Raw genomic sequence first — 21524 nt, 5'->3', positions numbered from 1 at the left:
CTGGGCTGAGATGATTGGCCTCCACTAACCACAACATCTTGTTTTGTGCGAGGTATGACTTCAACAAGTGGAGAGTTTTCCCCCTGATTCCCATTGACTTCAATTTTGCTAGGGATCCTTGATGCCACACTCACTCAAGGGCAATCACTCTCACCTCTCCTCTGGAATTCCACTCTTTCGTCTCTGTTTGGACCAAGCTGCAATGAGATCATACAAACATAAGATCAGAAGAACTAGTAGCAGGAGTAGGCCATTTGGCCCCTCGAGCTTGCTCCGCCATTCAATAGGATCATGGCTGACTTGATCACGACCTCAACCCCACTTTCTTGCCTGCCCACATAACCCTTGGCTCTCTTGTAGATAAAAATCTTGAAGACATTCAATGACCCAGCCTCCACTGCTCTCTGCGGTAAAGAATTCCAAAGATTAATGACCCTCTGAGAGAAGAAATTCCTTCTTAAATGAAAAACCCCTAAATCTGAAACTGTGTCTCCTAGTTCTAGATTCCACAATGAGAGGAAACATCCTCTCAGCATCTACCCTGTCAAGCCCCCTCAGAATATTATATGTCTCAATACGTTCACCTTTCATTTTTCTCAACTCCAATGAGTATCGGTCCAACCTGCTCAACGTTCCTCATAAGACAACACCTTCATCACAGGAATCAATCCAATGAACCTTCTCTCAACTGCCTCCAATGCAAGTATATCCCTCCTTAAATAAGGAGACCAAAACTGTACACAGTACTCTCGGTGTGGTTTCACCAGCACCATGCACATTTGCAGCAAGACTTCTCTACTTCTATACTCCATTCCCCTTGCAATAAAGTGTAATATTCCATTTGCCTTCCTAATTATTTGCTGTACCTGCATGGTAACTTTTTGTGATTCATGTACGAGGACACCCAGATCCTTCTACACCGCAGCATTCTGTAATCTCTCACAATTTAAATAATATTTTCCTTTTCTATTCTTCCTACCAAAGTGGATAACCTCACATTTTCCCACATTCTACTCTATCTGCCAAATTATTTCCTGGAGCTGAGAGACCCTGGCAGAATCTAAATTGAGCATCGATGATCAGATTATTGCTTAGTGCGTGGTGCTTGATAGCACTGTTGGTGCCATCTTCCATCACTTTGCTGATGATTGATAGTAGACTGATGGGGTGGCAATTGGTCAGATTGGATTTGTCCTGCATTTCTTTTATGGAGAGGGCACACTTGGGCAATTTTCCACATTGTCAAGTAGATGCCCGTGTTGTAGCTCTACTGGAACAGCTTGGCTGAGAGCGCAGCTTGTTCTGGAGCACAAGTCTTCAGTACTAGAGCCGGAATGTTGTTAGGGCCCATAGTCTTTGCTGTATCGAGTGTCTTCAGCTGTTTCTTGCCATTATGTGGAGTGAAGCAAATTGGCTGAAAACTGGAAGCTGTGATGCTGGGGCCCTCAAGAGGCCGAGATGAATCATCCACTGAGCAATTTCTGACTGAAGATGGTTTCAAATGCTTCAGCTCCACCTTTTGCACTGACGTGCTCGGCTCCACCAACATTGAGGATAGGGATGTTTTTGGAGCCTCCTCATCTGGTTCGTTATTTAATTGTCCACCACCATTCATGACTGGATACCCAGTTTTTCAGGGCAGTGCCCTGGGCCCAACCATCCTCAGCTGTTTCATTGATGGCTTTCTCTTCAACATAAGTGAGAAGTGGGAATGTTCGCTGATGATTCACAGCTCCTCAGATACTGAAGCCGTCTGTGCCTGCAAGCAGCAAGACCTGAACAACATTCAGGCTTGAGCTGATAAGTGACAAGCAACATTCTTTGATCTGATCCTGAGGGCGATATCCGTGCGTGGAGCGGCGGGATGTATGGAGAGTGACGCTGAAGAGGATGTCTGAGCCTGGAGGGCAGAATCTGTGGAGAGTGGTCCTCAAAGGATGTCCATGTCTGGAGATTTAGGATCTCTGAAGAGGGTCTCCGAGCCCATAGTGCTGGGATCTATGGAGACTGATCCTGAAGTGGGTGTCCGAACCTGGAATGGCGGGATCTGTGGAGAGTGATCCTGAAGTGGGTGTCCGAGCCTGGAGTGGCAGGATCTGTGGAGAGTGATCCTGATGAGTGTGTGTAAACCTGGAATGGAAGCTTTCTGTGGAGGTACAGGTGGAGGCCATTCATTCCCAGTATTTTATAAAGGTTTAGCATCACCTATATGCTTTTACTCTATGCCTATATTAATAAAGCCAAGTGTCCTGTTTGCTCTTCGCTACCTTTTCAATCCTTCTAACATTGGTGTACATTGTCTCTCTGCTCCTGCACCCAGTTTAGAATTGTAACATTTCATTTATATGGCATTCTTCCTTCCAAATTGTATCACTTCACACTTCTCTGTGTAAAATTTCATCTGTTCTGTGAAAGCCCATTTTACCATTTTTTTTAAGTTCCCCTGAAGTGTGTTACGATCACTGGCATAGGACAAAATTCCTGAGCTTTCTTTGATGCTATCTCCATAGACAGAGCAATCTTTTACGCGAGCTCAAATGTAGGATTTTGTGTGTTTAATATCTTATTTCACCCACCAACATAAGCACAAATATGTCACGTAAATCTTGTTCACTGCAGTCCCTGCTGCTGTTTGCTGCCTATATTTACAGACTTTTATCTCAACCTCGTCACCATGTTCTCTAATATATTCAAGGGGCATCAGCAGAGAAAATGTTCACCAAGCATGGCAAGTGCAAGGAAATGGTTTTTTATGTCATTATGTCATGAACATCATATACAAATTTTTACATGTGTGAATCATCAAGATGTGTCTTCATAAATGGAACCCCGTCACAATAAACACTGTCACCTTTCAATGTTTAGCAGACAGGTTTGACGGCCTGATGTGTGTGATTCCCATATTAATGTGTTTGTACAAAGTTCGGGGAAAGATGGAGATATGAATAATTTACAGGGAAATCTTTTAAACATATTACCACATCTCTCACTCACAAAGATCTGCAAACACATGGATTCCAAAAGAACCTGAGTACAAAATCACCGAAAATAAACACTGCCAGAGAGACTTGCAATAACCTGTAGCTTAGGGAAAGTACATGATGTTATGGAACGGATTTTGTTTCTTTTAAAATATTTTTTGAAGAAGTCATTATCAAACTGAATAAATGTAGGACCAGTTCTTTTTCAAGAGGGCACCAAAAGAACCAATTTGGCAACGATGTTTACTGGTTGTCACATAATTCAAGTCAAATATAGAGCAGAAACCCTGGTAACAGGGAGAAATGTGGTTAGTGAAGTCAGTCGTGCCCCTTGATTGGACAAGCTTGGCAGCAGCAGCGCAAACCTAAGAAGGCAGAAAACTCACAACCTTTGGTTGTAGCAGTCAGTGTGTTTTACCTGCTGGAGTGAGCAGCTGATAAAGTTAGCCTGAAGAATCGTCAAGGAAGGAGAGAAGACCACAACCCAGTTTGTTTTCCAGAAAATCTTTAAAAGACCCTGAGAAGTCTACTGAGTTAATTCATCTTGTCGCATGTCTTTGAAGAAGGCCTGCTAAAATTAATTCTCAATGCCTTCTGAAAAGAACTGATCTAAAATACCCGAGTGACCTGTCTACGTATACTCGGACGTTAGACTGTATTCCAGTTTTGGAGCAACATATCTCATCTGATGATTTCTTCAAAAATGAGCAAATAAACAGCCCAAGAGGTTTTTTTTGTCTGTAACAGAGTGCTGAATTTAAAAAAAAATCCCTTTTATTTTTTCAGCTATCCGGTGTGTGTGTGTGTGTGTGTGTGCGTGTGGCTCGAAGATAAAAAAAAAGGACTTTAAAAGTTGGTAAAGGTGAAAAAGGAACTTTTAAAATTTCCACCTGTATGTTTATGCTTTACTTCATGACTAGTTAAAACTTGTTTGACAATAAATGGATAATTTTGTTCTTCATTAAAGAAACCTGGTCAGTGTCTTCTATTCAGGGAAAAATAGAGTATATGATTGACTGTATCAGTATGTGGGAAAAGTTCACAGAGATGTTGTGACCTGTGGAGAAGTGGGATGAGAATAAAGAGTGCCCTCCTCTGCCCTTAGTTGTCACAGCATTTGTGATCTGGCTCAGTAGCTTCGTTGGCTCGAGTGTTTGTCCAATAATCAGAAAATCGTGGATTCATATCCTTGCTTCAAAGGTTTAGCTATCAATCGTTTACATCTGTTTTCTTGTGAACTTTAACTTTTCTTATGAATTTCATTCACAAAAGAAAACAGCTCAGTGCTTGCCTTTGTGAAGGATGTGAGTTTGAAATGGCTGTTCCTGCTCGTACAGATGTTCAGTGCTAATATTTCGACGGCAACTTAATCCCCTACAATTTTTTTGAGAGCAATGTGTTTGCAGTTGCATTTAACCTGGAAAACAGCTCAACATTAATCTCACTGAAGGAAAGTGTGACCGTGTTGTATGTTTCAGAGTGTTTGTGCCGTTTTGTGTCTCTTTTAACCAAGACGATAACACGACGCAAAGGGGAGGGTTGATCCGAGGTTTAGAATATATTATTCAGTCAGGAGCAAGAAAAATCAAAAGGAACAAAATAAGAAAACCCAGTCTCCAGATTTGAGAATCTGTAGATCCGCTTTGGGAAAGTGAATCAGAGCAGAATGAAGGGTGAACTGTCCGACTGCCCAGAAGAGATGACGACACAGCTCAGTCAGCACGTTCCCCTGGTTTATGATGCTGGAACATTCCTCACACAGAAATTATTCAATCAATATTCATCTGCCAAGTCGGTCTGAGGCTGTGCCTCTCTGATCACGTGGAGTTAAAGCAATTCTTCCAGTCAGTTAGTTCAGTAGTCATTTCATGAGAAATTCGAAGTCATCATGACTTCGTCAGTGACCTAATGGTTCAGGTGTCTGAGTGATGTTAATCATCATGTGATCAAATGATTGTATGTTCCAGTCTTTCCGTGGTGGGTTTTCACACTGAGTAGAAACGTGTTGGACATGGTCTGGAAATATATATTTTTTTTATTTCCAAAATATACTTTATTCATAAAAATCTGTAAAAATTACATTGCCAAACAGTATCTAAACAGCACCAAAAATACAAACATTGCAAGGGAGATCAGTTTCCTTCAATACTGTCATGAGTTCCTTCCCAACCCTTCCTTTTCACAATTGTCATGTCAATTACAGTTTTACATTTACAGCAATTGAGAATATGAACGATATAGTTCGAGTGGTTTCCCATGGATCCAGCTCCTCAGATCAGCTTGGTGGGGGGAGCTTACATGGTGGTCTTTCCCCATTGAGCCTTTGCTGTGGCTGCCCCAAGCTTTAGTGCGTCCCTCAACACGTAGTCCTGGACCTTCGAGTGTGCCAGTCTGCAACATTCGGTGGTGGACAACTCTTTGCGCTGGAAGACCACCAAGTTTTGGGCAGACCAAAGAGTGTCTTTCACCGAATTGATAGTCCTCCAGCAGCAGTTGAGGTTATCTCGGTGTGTGTCCCTTGGAACAGCCCGTAGAGCACAGACTCCTGTGTTACAGAGCTGCTTGGGATGAACCTCGACAAAAACCAATGCATCTCTTTCCACACCTGCTTTGCAAAGACACATTCCAGAAGAAGCTGGGCAACCATCTCATCCCCACCGCAGACATTTCGAGGGCATTGTGCGGAGAGGGTGAGACTTCGGGCGTGCAGGAAGGATCTGACGGGGAGGGCTCTTCTCACCACCAGCCAAGCTACACCTTGGTGCTTGTTGGAAAGTTCTGGTGATGAGGCATTCCGCCAAATGATTTGGCAGTCTGCTTGGAGAACCATCCGACAGCATCCAGCATCTCCTTTTCCCGTAATGCCTTGAGGACATTCCGTGCAGACCACTGCCTGATGGATTGGTGGTCAAAGGTGTTTTCCGCAGAAACTGTTCCACGAATGATTGGTGGTACGGCACAGTCCAACTAGATGGAGCGTTCCACGGCAATGCGACCAGGTCCTTCCTTCACAACACTGGGGACAGAGAGAATCTCAGCACGTAGTGACACTTGGTGTTGGCGTATTGGGGATCTGCACACAGCTTGATGCAGCCGCACACGAAGGTAGTCATCAGGATGAGGGTGATATTGGGTACATTATGCCCACCCTTATCCAGAGGTTTGAACATCATGTCCCTTTGGACCCGGTCCATTTTGGATCCAGAGATGAAGCGGAAAATGACTCGGGTGATCGCCACAGCGCAGGAATGGGGTATGGGCCAGACCTGTGCCACTTACAGCAACAACGTGAGCGCCTCGCACCTGAGGACCAGGTTCTTACCCATAATGGAGAGAGTTGCTGCTCCCACATGCTCAGCTTGTGTTGTACCCTGGCTACTCGCTCCTTCCAGGTTTTGCTGCATGCCGCGGCCCTTCAGAACCATATCCCCAGCACCTTCAGGTATTCTGACCTGACGGTGAAGGGGACAAAGGATCGGTCAGCCCAGTTCCCAAAGAACATGACCTCTCTCTTGCCGTGGTTAACGTTGGCTCCCAAGGCCAGTGCGAACTGGTCGCAGATGCTCATCAGTCTGCGCACAGACAGCGGGTTCGAGCAGAAGGCTGCGACGTCATCCATGTCCAGGGAGGTTTTAACCTGAGTGCCTCCACTGTCTGGGATTGTCACCCCTCTTATGCTCGCATCCTTCCTAATAGACTCAGCAAAGGGTTCAATACAGCAAATAAACAAGACAGGGGAGAGAGGACAACCCTGTCTGACTCCAGATTGGATCGGGAAACTTTCTGATTCCCACCCATTGATTGAGACTGTGCTACTGATGTTTGTGTAGAGCAGTTTGATCCAATTGCAGATTCCCTCCCCAAACCCCATTTTCGAAAGTACGTCCATCATGCAGGTGTGCGATATCCTGTCAAAAGCCTTCTCCTGGTCCAGGCTGATGAGGTAGGTGTCCACCCTCCTGTCCCGTATGTGGGTGATCGTATCCCTGAGTGGGTAAAGTACAGGTCTGATCAGGGTGGATCACCAACTCCAGAGCAGACTTGACTCGACTGGCTATGACTTTTGACAGTATCTTGTAGTCCACATTAAGCAGTGAGATGGGCCGCCAATTTCTGATTTCTGCCCTCTCCCCCTTCCCCTTGTAGATGAGGGTGATGATGCCTTTCCTCATGGATTCTGACATGCTGCCGGCCAGGAGCGTACTCTCGTACACTTCCAACAGGTCCGGGCCGACCCAGTCACACAGGGCCAAATACAGCTCAACCGGTAAGCCGTCGCTTCCGGGAGTTTTATTTATCTCGAAGGATTTGATGGCCTTAGTCAGCTCATCCAGAATTAGCGGTTTGTCCAGTCTCTCCCTCCTGCTGTCATCTAAGACCTCTGTGATAGATGACAGTAAGGACTGGGAGGCTCTGCTGTCTGTGGGCGTCGCGTCATACAGACCAGCATAAAAGGATTTGCTGATCCTTAGTATGTCGGACTGCGAAGACATTACCGAGCCATCCTCTTCCTGCAGGCTGCTGATAACAGAGCTCTCTCTGTGTACCTTTTAGAAGAAGTAACACAAGCACATCTCATCCTGCTCAATGGAGCGGACTCTGGACTGGAAGATGATCTTGTAGGCCTCCGTGGCAAAGAGCGAGGCCTGCTGGCTCTTCACCTCATGAAGGTCCTCCTTGACCTTGACCCCCATCGACTGAAGCCAGAGCAGATTTTGCATACTTTTCTGGAGTCGTGACATTTCCATCTGTCTATCTCTCTCGCCCTCTGAACCCCTTTGAAGATAAAGAACCTCTTGATGTTCTCCTTGATCGCTTCCCACCACTGAACTGGAGACTCAAAGGTGGGGTTTCATGGTCCTCCAACCTTTGTAATCCCTTTTGAGTTCCTCAACATTCTCTGGGGTTAGCAGTGTAGCATTGAGCTTCCATGTCCCCCTGCCAACCCGCTGGTCATCCTGTAAGTGAAAGTCAGCCAGTAAAAGGCAATTCTTGGAGAAGAACACCGGCTTGACGTCGGTGGATCTGACCGTGAAAACACGAGACACAAATAGGAAGTCAATCCTGGAATGGGCAGACCCGTCCGTTCTTGACCATGTGTATCTATGCTGCGCTCTGTCTGCAGGTTTGCTGAAGACGTCGTGCAGTTTGGCATCTTTTACTGTTTCTATTAAGGATCTGGACATAGCATCCAGTTTGCTGTCGTCTCTGCCGGATCATCCAGGTGCATCGATGATGCCTTTGAAGTCACCACCTAGGATGACCGGCCTGGATGTCGCCAGCAGCAGTGGGAGATGCTGGAAGACGGTCAGCTGCTCGCTGCATTGAACCGGGGCATAGACGTCAATCAACGAGAGCGGAGTATTGTTGTACATTACATCTGCTACGAGGTGATGACCGCCAAATGGTTCTCCAGGACACAGGAAGCATCCAGGAGCTCCCACATAGCACAGGAGGTGGACTCTCGAGGTTGAAGCCCCCCATGCCATTCCTTTACGTTCACTGTTTTTCGGCTGCCGCATACGATGATGGGCCAAGTGGTCTCTTTCTCTGCCTTAAACCTTCTATGATTCTATGATTCTATGATGCTCACTAACATTATCCCCTTTTCATATACAGCACCACAGAGAGAGAGAGAATCAGTCCGACCATTCGTAACAATGTGTCCATATCACACTGTATTACACATTCTTATGTATCATCAGAGACAGTATTAGTAACACAATAAAGTGCATACATATCATCCTAAATAATGGTATCCCAAACATATGTACAGCATTAGAGAGGGAGTGTCAATAGTGCATTTTCTATTCGTGTGTCCATATCACACCCAATAACTGGATCCCACGTTTTTATGGAGCACTAGAGACAAGCTGAAAGTGATTAAGTGAGAGAGAGAGAGAGATCCCCATCAGCAGTTACAGGCTGACCTGGAAGCCTCATTTTATCTTGAAAGATCCGTGGGAGACAGACGGTGCAGTCTCATCTCTAACTGACATTGTATCAGAAACAGACACATTATTATTCCTAGACTCTGGGTAACAGTTAGAGAGTGAGGTGAACAATGTTCCAAATTTAACGCTCTTGACCCTGTTGATCTCTGTAATCTCTCAGCTCACACCGTTCGATATGACTGTCAGTGAAGGACAGTTTCAATGTGATGACATTAATCTGGGACTGTTACTGTCAGATATTAACTCCTGCGCGATCGCAGCAAACACAGCGACTCCCTCGGAGGATTGCTTTGAGAAGACGGGTGAATGAAGAGCAAACACACTGCAGGGAATGATCTCAAACTGAGCTTCAGAAAGGGGGAATCCCCCAGCTTGAAACGTTCTCTGACCTTTCCCCACAGCCCCAGTTCCTTTGCTCAAACTCGGAGAAAACTGAACTGGGGAAAGTTCCAGTTTATTTTTGTCAGTTCCGATGAAGGGTCACTGACCCGAAACGTTAACTCTGCTTCACTTTTCACAGATACTGCCAGACCTGCTGAGTGGTTCCAGCATTTCTTGTTTTTATTTCAGATTTCCAGCATCCGCAGTATTTTGCTTTTATTCCAATTTATTTTTTTTGTAAATGAGTGGGGAAAGAAGCGCATGCGCGATGCGCCTCCTCCAGCCGTGTCCTTCTGCGTCATTTAATTAGTGAGCGGAAGAAGTTTGTTTGAAACAGACGGGAATGGAGACTTAGAGCCCCGGGGTAAGTGAGTAAACAGCAGTCTCCTTCCAGCAAGCACATTGCTTTGAGAGCCTGTCTGCAGAGGGGCTCAGAGATCAGCATTGACAACGGAGCAAGTTCAGGGGGAGTTGGGGGCTGTTTGTAAGAGGCGGAGTGGAGCAGGAACATGGAGTGAGCGCAGAAGGAGAAGCCTTTCTCAGGCTGTTTGTGGACAAGGTAACGGAGACAGAGCAGGAAGAAGCTGCTGTTGAAAATCATTGTTGTTTCCTCTCCTCAAACCTGTAATGCATGTTCATGGTTTAGCTCCAGTTTCACACTGTGTTGTTATTAAGCAGTGAATAGAGGGAACAGAGCCAGACAGTAGGGATGGGGACAGTTATGCAAACAACACCTATTGCTGCCGCCAGGTGAGTAGTGTCAAGGAAACATTTTAAACAGCAGCTGTCGGTTTCCGTTGAACGATTGATCCAAGAGAAACAAGGAAATGGCAGATACTCTGAACAAGAACTTTTCATCTGTCTTCACAGAAGTAGACACAAAAAACATCCCAAGAATAGTAGAAAATCAAGGGGAGTAAGGAGGGGGGACCTTAAAACATCACCATCGCGAGAAAAACATGTTTTTGGAAAACTAATGGGACTAAAGGTTGACAAGTCCCCTGGATCTGATGGCCTACATTCTAAGGTTTAAAAGAAGTGTCTGCATAGATAGTGGATGCATTGGTTGTAAAATTCTTAAATTCCCTAGATCCTGCAACAGTTCCAGTGGATATTAAACTGCAAATGTAATGTCCCTGTTCAAGAAAGCAGTAAAGAGAAAGCAGGCAACGATAGGCCTGTTAGCCTAATGTCTGCCATTGAGAAAATGCTGGAACCAATGATTAAGTCAGTCATCTCAGAAAACATAGAAAAATTGGAGCAGGAGTAGGCCATTCGGCCCTGCTCTGCCATTCACAAATGATCAAGTATGATCGTATAATTCAGTACCCTCTTCCCGCTTTCTCCCCATATCCCTTGATCCCTTTTGTATTAAGAAATATATCTATCTCCTTCTTGAATATATTTAATGACTTGGCCTCCACTGCCTTCTGCAGTACAAAATCATGAGAGGGAAAGACAGGGTGGATAGCAAGAAGCTTTTTCCCAGAGTGGGGGATTCAATTATTAGGGGTCACGAGTTCAAAGTGAGAGGGGAAAAGTTTAGGGGGATATGCGTGGAAAGTTCTTTACGCAGAGGGTGGTGGGTGCCTGGAACGCGTTTCCAGCGGAGGTGGTAGACGTGGACACAATAGCGTCTTTTCAGATGTATCTAGACAGATACATGAATGGGCAGGAAGCAAAGAGATACAGACCCTTAGAAAATAGGCGACATGTTTAGATAGAGGATCTGGATCGGCGCAGGCTTGGAGGGCCGAAGGGCCTGTTCCTGTGCTGTAATTTTCTTTGTAGAGAATTCCACAAGTTCATCACCCTCTGAGTGAAGAAATTTCTCCTCATCTCAGTTCTAAATGGCATACCCATATCCTGAGACCGTGACCCCTGATTCTGGACTCCCCAGCCATCAGGAACATCCTCCCTGCATATAGCCTGACTAGTGCTGTTAGAATTTTATAGGTTTCTATGAGATTCCCTCTCATTGTTCTAAACTCTAGTGAATATAGGCCTAGTCAACCCAGTCACTCCTCATTGTCAATCCTGCCATCCCAGGAATCAGCCTGGTAAATCTTCTTTGCACTCGCTCCATGGCAAGAACATCCTTCCTCAGATAAGGAGACCAAAACTGCACACAATACTCCAGATGTGCTCTCACCAAAGCCCTGTATAACTGTAGTAAGACTTCCTTGCTCCTGTACTCAAATCCGCTTGCAATGAAGGCCAACATACCATTCGCCTTCCGAACTGCTTGCTGCACCTGAATATTTGCTTTCAGCGACTGGTGTACAAGGACACCCAGGTCTCTTTGTACCTCCCCCTTTCCCAATCTGTCACCATTCAGATAATAATCTGCCTTTCTGTTTTTACAACCGAAGTGAATAACCTCACATTAATCCAAGTTATACTGCATCTGCCATGCATTTGCCCACTCACCCAACTTGTCCAAATCACATTGGAGCCTCTTTGCATACTCCTCACAACTCAGTTTCCTCCCCAGCTTTGTGTCGTCTGCAAACCTGGAAATGTTCCCTCTCCCAAGTCATTAATATATATTGTGAATAGCTGGGGCCCAGGCACTGATCCCTGTAGTACGCCACTCGTCACTGCCTGCCACCTGGCAAAAGGCCCGTTTATTCCTACTCTCTGTTTCCTGTTTGTCAACCAATTCTCAATCAATGCCAGTATATTACCCCCAATCCCATCTGCTTTAATTTTGCACACGAACCTCTTATGTGGGACCTTATCAAAAGCCTTCTGAAAATCCAGATACAACACATCCACTGGTTCTCCCTTATCTATTCCACTAGTTCCATCCTCAAAAAGCTCCAGTAGATTTGTTAAGCAAGATTTCCCTTTCGTTAACCCATGCTGTCTTTGTCCAAACCCGTTTATGCTTTCCAGGTGTTCTGCTACCACATCCTTTATAATAGACTCTCGCACTTTCCCCACTACTGATGTAAGGCTAACTGGTCCGTAATTCCCTGTTTTTTCTCTCTCTCCTTTTTTAAATAGTGAGGTTACATTTGCCACCCTCCAATCTGTAGAACATTTAGAAAATTATAATACAATCATGCAGAGTCAACATGGATTTATGAAAAGGAAATCAAGTTTGCCAACATTATTAGCGTTCTTTGAGGATGGAAGAAGCAGGGTAACTGAAGGGGAACCAGTAGATGTAGTGTAGTTGTATTTTGAAAAGGCATTCGCCAAAGTGCCATGCAAAATGTTACGATACAAGGTAAGAGCTCGTGGTGTAAAAGGGTACTATATTATTTATTTTATTTATTTAGAGATACAGTACTGAAACAGGCCCTTCAGCCACCGAGTCTGTGCTGACCATCAACCACCCATTTATACTAATCCTACATTAATCCCATTACCCTCTCACATCCCCAACTTCCCTCAATTCCCCTACCACCTACCTATACTAGGGGCAATTTATAATGGCCAATTTACCTATCAACCTGCAAGTCTTTGGCTGTGAGAGGAAACCGGAGCACCCGGTGAAAACCCATGCAGACAAAGGGAGAACTTGCAAACTCTGCACAGGTAGTACCCAGAATCGAACCCAGGTCGCTGGTACATGCTTACTAACAAGAAACAGAGAATTAGGATCAATGTGTCACTTTCAGGTTTGCAAACTGGAACTCGTGGAGTGCCACAGGGATCAGTGCTGGGGCCTCAACTACTTACAGCCTATATTAATGATTTGGATGAAGGGATCGAGTGTATTGTAACTAAATTTGCTGTTGATACAAAGAAAGGTGTGAAAGGAAGTTGTGCGGAGGACACAATGAGTCTGCAAAGAGATAAAGACAAGTTAAGTGTGTGGGAAAAATTTGGCATATTAAGTATAATGTGGGAAAATGTGAGGTTATCCACTTTGGTATGATGTAGAGAAAAGCAGAATGTTATTTAAATAGATAGAGACTGCAGAATGCTGTGGTATAGAGGGATCTGAGTGTCCTCTTATATGAATCACAAAAAGTTAGCATGGAAGTACAGCAAGTAATTAGGAAGGCTATTGGAATTTTGGCCTTTATTGCAATGGGGTTGGAGTAGAAATGTAGGGAAGTATTGCTACCACTGTACAGCGTGTTGGTGAGACCACACCTTGAGTGTGTATACAGTTTTGGTCTCCCTCTGTAAGGAGGAAAATACTTGCATTGGAGGTACATCAGGCAAACATCACTAGGTTGATTCCAGGGATGAAGATGTTGTCTTATGAGGAACGTTTGACCTGGTTGTGCTACACTCATTGGAGTTTAGAAGAATGAGAGGTGATCTTATGAAACATATAAGATACTGAAGGGGCTTGACAGGGTATTTACTGAGATGATGTTTCCCCTCATGAGGGAATCAAGAACTAGGGGGAACAGTTTCAACATAAGGGGGCTCCCATTTTCGATGGAATTGAAGAGGAATTTCTTCTCTCAAAGGGTTGTTGTTCTTTGGAATTCTCTACCCAAGAGGATGGTGGAGGCTGGTCATTAAATATATTCAAGGCTGAGTTAGACTGACTTTTGATTTACAAGGGAGTGAAGTGTTATTGGGACACGCAGGACAGTGGAGTTGAGACTATGATCAGATCTGCCATGATCTTATTGAATGGTGGAACAGACTTGAGTGGCGGAATGGCCTAATCCTGCTCCTAGTTATTATGTTCTTGCATGATAATGCCAGGTGGAATTAAAAACTTGACTTGTGCAAATATCCCTGCTCCAGCAGGTATTCCCATTCATGGAGCAGTGCAGATGTTGGGTTGTTCCTGGATGTCACTAAATTGTTATAAAACTACCAAAGAAAACCTGATCAGCAGAAGCTGAGTGCTGCAGTGGAATCAGACACTGACACTCTTTGTATTTCTGATCATCCTGTGTGGTTGGTCATAATGATTATTAATTGAAATATTACATTCATGTCTTTTCTAGTTTCTACCTCAATTGATCTTGAGTTACAAGAGATATTTTTCTTTCCTTCTGTCAGCAAATACTTAAAGGAACCAGAAGGATTGTGATGATTCCCCAGCACAAGGATATGTACAGTCCACTCCTTCTAACACAGAGTAGGTACATTATCACTCCCAGCGCTCAGAGACACAGACAGGCCATGAGTTCCACAGTCACAGAGAGCAGAAGCAGTCAGACTCACACTGATCCCAAGTTCCAGAGACACATTTTCAATCCAGCAGACAATCAAACAAAGTAGGAGAGGCAGAAGTTGTTTCCAATTCACCCCAACTCACTACTGCTGAAAGGTAGATCCATCAATCTCAGTTCAAAATCACACCCACTATCAGATTGAAAGGCACCGGATCAATCCCACAAGAGTGCACCCTAAGCTACAAATTAAATATGAGGTAGAGCAGCTGATGGAAACGTACAGAATGAATCCTAATAATGTAGCCCAGACTGCAGACTGAGTGACAGATTACAATGTAGTACAAACATCTGATACAGTATCAAAAGGAAAGTTACAGTATTATGTCAATTAGTGCACACTGCACTACACATTACATACCAATCCAATAATCTCTGCAAGAGCTGTACTGAATGATATCGTATCAATTGAATGATTCTGATTATACTGAGCATGCCATGTGTGAGTTTGAAATATATGTTGTCATTCACAAATGTGTTCATACAGTTGCAGACTAAATACTAGTCCAAAAAGCTCAGACCACAACTGAGTAAAACACACAGTTAAAATGTGCAGTGGTTTATATTTTAAAATACCAGTGAGACAAGAAAATAGTGATACATTATGGTGTCCAACAAATAGTTCTCAATAGCATCCCGTAGATACATATTAAGTACAGGTACAGAAGAATTCCACACTCATACAGCACCAGCGTCACATAGATACAGAATGTATCACGTTTGCAGACAATACCAGTAGCTGGGAGATACAAAATTCATCCCACTGTAATGGACTGTCCTAGAGACAGACACATAAAAAATAAATTGTAACACACATTCAGTACCAGAGACTGCCAAATGCAAAATGAGACCTGGATATGCACACGCAGACTGTACCAGAAACTGACTGATACAGAATGAGACCCACACTCATACGTAGTACCAGAGGCTAACTGGTAAAGAATAAATACAATATTCACTTCCAGTACCAGAAAATAATATATGCATAACAGATATCACTCACATACACGAGCAGAGATTGACAGACAACAGAATGAATCCCACAATCTCATTCAGTACCAGATACTGACAGGTACAGAATGAATCCCATACACATTGTACTAGGCACTGAAAGACATAGGAAGAATTGCACAGTCACATACAATAGAAAACACTGACAGATACTGTAGGAGTCACATGCTCACAATCATTACCAGATACTGTTGAAAAGAGAGTTAATCCCACACTTGCATTCATTGCGAGAGACTGAGATGCATAAAAGATATCCACACTCACATAGAGTAACAGAGACTGACATGCAGAACTTGAACCACACATATGCATAGTAGCAAAGTCTGAAAGGTATTGAGTCAATTCCACAATCAGATACAGTGTCAAAGACTGATAGGCATATTTGAGTTCACTTCCATAGAATAACAGAGATTTTCATGTACAGAATGAACCTTATTTCACATTCAGTCTGGATACTGATAGATACACAATGAATCCTACAATCATGTTCAATACCAAGTTCAGACAGACACCATATATACCCACGACTTATTCACAGTATCATAGACTGACAGACACAGAGTGAATCACAAAATCAATTAATTTCAGAGACCAGCAGATAGAGAATTAATCTCACTCTCACAGAAAGAACCAGAGATTGACATATATACATTGATACCCAAGCTCACATAAAATGACAGACACATAATTAAAACCATGGCATATATAGTACTTTAGACTGACACATAGAGAATGAATCACACAGTCACATTCTGACTGTAAAGAGTGGTGCATACAGAATGAATCTCACACTCACATTTAGTTCCAGACACTGACAGATACAGAATGATATCCACATTCAGCCACAGTAGCAGATAGAAGCTGCCACGCATACAATACTCATGATTGACATACAGAATGAATCACACAATCACATTTAGTTTCATAGACTGATACTCAAATAATCTCACACTCAGACACAGTACCACAGACAGATAGATGTAGAATTAAACTCGCTGTCACATAATGTACCAGAAAGTGTCAAAATTAATCTCATAAAGTACAAAAGATGGATGGAATTTGTCTCACACTCAATGTAATCACCTACACTGAGCACGCCAAGTGCAAGACGGTCACTGCCATGGATGTGGTGTACGCTCTGAAACGGCACGGCCGCACTCTCTGCGGATTCGGCGGCTGAACAATTCGACCCTTTTCAGCAAACACACAACAAAGGCTCTTCTAAGAGCCACCCACCGCCTCACAGAGCGAGCAGTGACCGAGAAACGGGAGCTGGGATAGGCTGTTGAGAACAGTTCAATCAATCTGAAATATTTCAGATTTCCAGCATTCGCAGCATTTTACTTTTAATTCTTTGTTCAATCAATCAGCTGTGTTCGGGATGAAAAAAAAATGGAATCCCCGAATTTGACATTTCAGTTGCAGCAAGGATGTGCAGTGGATTTGATTTTCTAAACGGGCTGTGTAAACAGTGCCCGAGGCTCTACAGTTAGTTATTTCCCCAGTCGACACATGCCCTCAGTGAAAAGCCACATCACTCCTCCAGAATCACTCATTGTTTTCATAGAATTTCAAAATGAGTTCGCTGCAATGAGGGAATCCGGGAGTTTTGCAGCAGCCGTTGAATCGGTCACTGGAACCAGACCCACTTGTGATGTTATTTCCCCCGAGACGGTGTTTCCTGCACTGAAACTGACAGGGTTTGTGAAACTGATCAGTTTCAGCTCAGTCATTCAGGGACCTGGAATTCCCACAGTTTGAGCCCGGGCTCTCCCGAGCTCACTTCTGATTGGTCACCCTCTTCTCATTCACATGTCTTAACCAATCGCAGAGCTTCGAATTAGGAAATACAACAAATCACTGGCTTAAATTGGCAGACAGTTTGAATTCGAAAAAGCCGCCAATTTCAGTGTCGGAAAGAAGCGAATTGATGGAAAATCTGGCGTTAGTTTAAAGCTGTTCGTAAAATCGCGCCACGACTTTGTGCTGATAAAAGCGGAATAAAAAAATTTTGTGATGGGTTAGATATATTACGTAGTTTTAATCTGTGATTTTTTGTCTACTTATCTGTAACTGGCGGTAAAAGACTCTATTCAGCAATCTGTAACGGGACAAATAACTCAAAATTGGTGTTGAAGTAATAAATTAGACAGGTTTGAGGGGACAGCGAGAAATCACTGAAACAGATGCTTAAACATTTGAAATAGTTCTCATTCGGTCCTGTTACTGACATTTTGGAATCAGACAGGAACCAGCCCTTTCATGGAGACTGTGGGTGGCTCTTAAAAGAGCCTTTGGTTTATTCGATGACATTTCGGCCGCTTTACTTTTTCTGGGAGCTCTGAGCGCTGGTTTTCTTGGGCAGCAGCACGGCCTGGATATTAGGCAGCACCCCACCCTGAGCGATAGTCACCCCTCCCAGAAGCTTGTTGAGCTCCTCGTCGTTGCGCACGGCCAGCTGCAGGTGCCTGGGAATGATACGGGTCTTCTTGTTGTCCCGGGCCACGTTGCCAGCCAGCTCGAGGATTTCAGCGGTCAGATACTCGAGCACAGCAGCCAGATAGACCGGGGCTCCGGCACCCACACGCTCAGCATAGTTGCCCTTTCTTAGGTGCCTGTGAACACGGCCCACCGGGAACTGCAGTCCAGCCCGGGAGGAGCGAGACTTGGCCTTGGCCCGAGCTTTGCCGCTGGTCTTTCCTCTTCCAGACATTTCCACAATCTCACAAATACTTTCACAAAGAATGAATAATTTCCGCAGCATTTACTTTTCTTAGAGACTGAAAACTCTCCCCATTGGTCGCTACTAAATTCACCTCATTTGCCTATATTCTTCACCAATCAGGTCACTGACAAACAGAAGTGGGCGGGATTTACCGCCACAACATCAGAAGCAGAAAATTTGTCATTATCAAAAAGCCCGCCAATTTCATTGTTGGAAAGGAGTGGATTAAAATAAATGTCATCCTTAGTCAAATATTTAAAATCCCTTCTCTTTATTTTGTTCTATTCAACTCTTTCCATCACCAATTACAGACGCGGGTTTAAAATGTTGTTTCAATTGTGGATCTTTCTACAATTGCTTTCAAACTGTCCCGGGAGGTACTAAATCCCTGTTCACAGCACTTCCCTGAAGGGAAACATTCAGTTTATCTTCAATCAGAGCCCAGTGTCCTTCTCTGAAAAGAGGGAGCCGGATCGAGTCCTCAAACAGCCCTTAGTCTGCTGTGTAATAATCCCATTCCGGGCTGTAACACTGCGGAGAGTTGCTGTTCATAAAATGATGAATCGGTTCACATTTCAGGAATAGGGTGAAGGGACTGAGATCTGACACTTTCCCCTGAAAGCAGCTGTTAATGCGGTCATTCAGGGGCTGTGCAAAACCACAATAACAGCTTTAAGCAAAAAAGTAAAGGCGGATGAGCGGATTATGGGTTTGAGTTCGGTTTATGGGACAGCAGACAAAAACACAGCAGTGGGACATTTATTATGTTACACATTGTCTTAAAATGATTTCATAGAGATGTTCGGATGCAGCTTTTTCAGAGAGATTGTGGGTGGCTCTTAAAAGAGCCGTTGTGTTTGGGATGTTTTTTCAGTCCATTGTGCAGTTTTACTTGGAGCTGGTGTACTTGGTCACCGCCTTTGTCCCTTCCGACACGGCGTGCTTGGCCAGCTCCCCGGGCAGCAGCAGGCGCACGGCGGTCTGGATCTCCCGGGAGCTGATGGTGCTGCGCTTGTTGTAATGGGCCAGGCGGGAAGCCTCACCCGCGATGCGCTCGAAAATATCGTTCACAAACGAGTTCATGATGCTCATGGCCTTGGAGGAGATGCCGGTGTCGGGGTGAACCTGCTTCATCACTTTGTAGATGTAGATGGAGTAACTCTCCTTCCTCGACTTTCTCCGCCTTTTGCCGCCCTTTGCTGACGGTTTACTCACAGTTTTCTTGGCGCCCTTCTTAGCAGCTGCTTTCTTCTTCTCCTCAACCATCTTCAGTTTCAATTTCAGACTCAGAAATAAACCAAACCCCTTCCGAGTGCGGATTAAATAGACAATCCCACAGCACTATGCTAATGAGGGATGGGGGAAAGTAAAGATTGTGATTGCGTGATTGGGAGTGATGTCACAATGGTTTTTTATTGTAATTTTACAATTGGTCTCTTTCGCCATCCAATCAGATTAAATATTTGCAACCAATCACAAACACCCATACTGCAATCAGGAAGTATATTTCACAAAGACTCTCTCCAGCCCCAGTTTCTGTTGAAAGAGCCACTCCCTGTGTGGAGCTTCCTGGAAATGTCCTGGCTGTTGTTGGGAGGACACTTATTGACTGATTCTGTGTCGTTGTGTCTCTGCTATTGCATGTGAGTGTGCAATTAATTTCATTTTTGTCTAGACTACTGTGTTTGAGTGTTTTATGTAATTTGGTAACTCAGTCTCTGGTGCTGTATGGATTCATTCTGTCTCTGTCAGGTATTGTGTTTGAGTGTGAGGAGATGAGGTGGAGTGATGCAGCAAGGAAGATGGAAAAGAGCATTGGTGCCGATGACACAGCCTTACTTGACCCCAGTTTGCACTCGGATTGGGTCAGTGATAGATCCGTTGGCAAGGATTACAGCTTGCATGTCGCAGTGCAGTATGTTTGAGGAGGACATTCCATAATCCCTCTCGGTTGGTGGAGTCGAAGGCCTTTGTCAGGTCAGAGAAGGCTATGTATAAAGGTTGCTGCTTCTCCTTACATTTTCTTGAAGTTGTCTTGCTGTGAAGATTATGTTCACTGTGCCTGTTGATGGACAGAATCCACATTGTGATTCCAGTAGGAGTTCTTCAGCTACGGGGAGGAGGCAGTTGAGAAGGACTCTTGTGATGACCTTCCCTGTGGTGGACAGCAGGGATACCCCTCTATAGTTAACACAGTCGGTCGTGTCAACGTTTTTTAAAGATGATCACAATTACCGCATCACGGCGATCCCCTGACATGCTCTCCTCCTTCTAGATGAGGGAAATGAGACATGTATTTGTGTCGAGTGTTTCTCTGCCATATTTTAGAATTTTGATGTGAATTCTATCTATTCTGGCAGTCTTATTGTTTTTTAGCTGTCCATCTCTAGTATCATGTGTGAATGTGGGATTCATTCTGTACCTGTCAAACACTGGTACCTTGTGAAAGTGTGAGATACATTCTGTATCTGTCAGTCTTCGGTATTGTATGTGAGTGTGGAATACATTCTGTCAGTGGCACTGTGTATGAGTATTTGATTCATTCTGTCAGTCTCTGGAATGTTATGTGATTTTGGACTTAGTCTTAATCTGTCAGTGGTTCTGTATGTGTGGAATTCAAGGTATATCTGTCTGTATCTCAGTGTGTGTGTGAGTTCATTCTTTATCTGTCAGTCTGTGGTGATTTATGTGAGTTTGGCAGTCACTGAATCTGCCAGGTACTGGAGGAGTATTTGAGAATGATTTTGTATGTGTCAGTCTTTGCTACTACATAGGAGTGTGGGATTAATTCTGTATCTGTCAGCCTTTGGTAGTGTGTGTGATTGTGGGATGAATTAATTCGCAGTCATTGGTGCCCAGTATGAATGTGGAAATCATTCTGTAACTCAGCCTGATATTGTTATGTGAGGGTAGAAATCACATGTATCTTTCGATCCTGGGTGCTGACTGTGAGCATGGGATTCATTCTGTACCTGTCGGTGGTACTGTATCTATCTGTGGGATTAATTCTGTACCTTTCAGTCACTGGTATTGTGTATGAAAGTGGGATCAATTCTAGATCCACCACACATTGGTTGTGTGTGTGTGTGTGTGTGTGTAAGAACATAAGAAGATACGAAATAGGACAGGAGTAGACCATTTGGCCCATCAAGCCTGCTCTGCCACTCAATAAGAGCATGACAGTTCTGATTGTGGCCTTAACTTCACTTTCCTGCCTGCCCCCATAACCATTGACTCTGTTGTAGATCAAAAATCTGTCTATTGCTGCGTTGAATATATTCAATGACACATCCTCCACAGTCCTCTGGAGAGCAGA

The 21524-nt window shown here is 44.1% G+C and overlaps 1 protein-coding gene across 1 annotated transcript in view; it reads right to left on the bottom strand.

The window, feature by feature from the left end:
• LOC137363436 (histone H2A-like) overlaps positions 1–18196 on the bottom strand; it is a 74036-nt gene extending 55840 nt beyond the window's left edge. The window contains exon 1 of the mRNA XM_068027264.1: positions 17837–18196. Within this exon, the coding sequence (XP_067883365.1) occupies positions 17837–18196 (360 nt within the window). The remainder of the gene's footprint in view (positions 1–17836) is intronic.
• Between the last annotated feature and the right edge of the window lie 3328 nt (positions 18197–21524).

Source organism: Heterodontus francisci, unplaced genomic scaffold (genome assembly GCF_036365525.1).
Source record: "Heterodontus francisci isolate sHetFra1 unplaced genomic scaffold, sHetFra1.hap1 HAP1_SCAFFOLD_61, whole genome shotgun sequence".
Classification (NCBI taxonomy): domain Eukaryota; kingdom Metazoa; phylum Chordata; class Chondrichthyes; order Heterodontiformes; family Heterodontidae; genus Heterodontus; species Heterodontus francisci.
The sequence above is the reverse complement of the archived record's forward strand: the minus strand, read 5'-3'. Positions and strand labels throughout refer to the sequence as shown.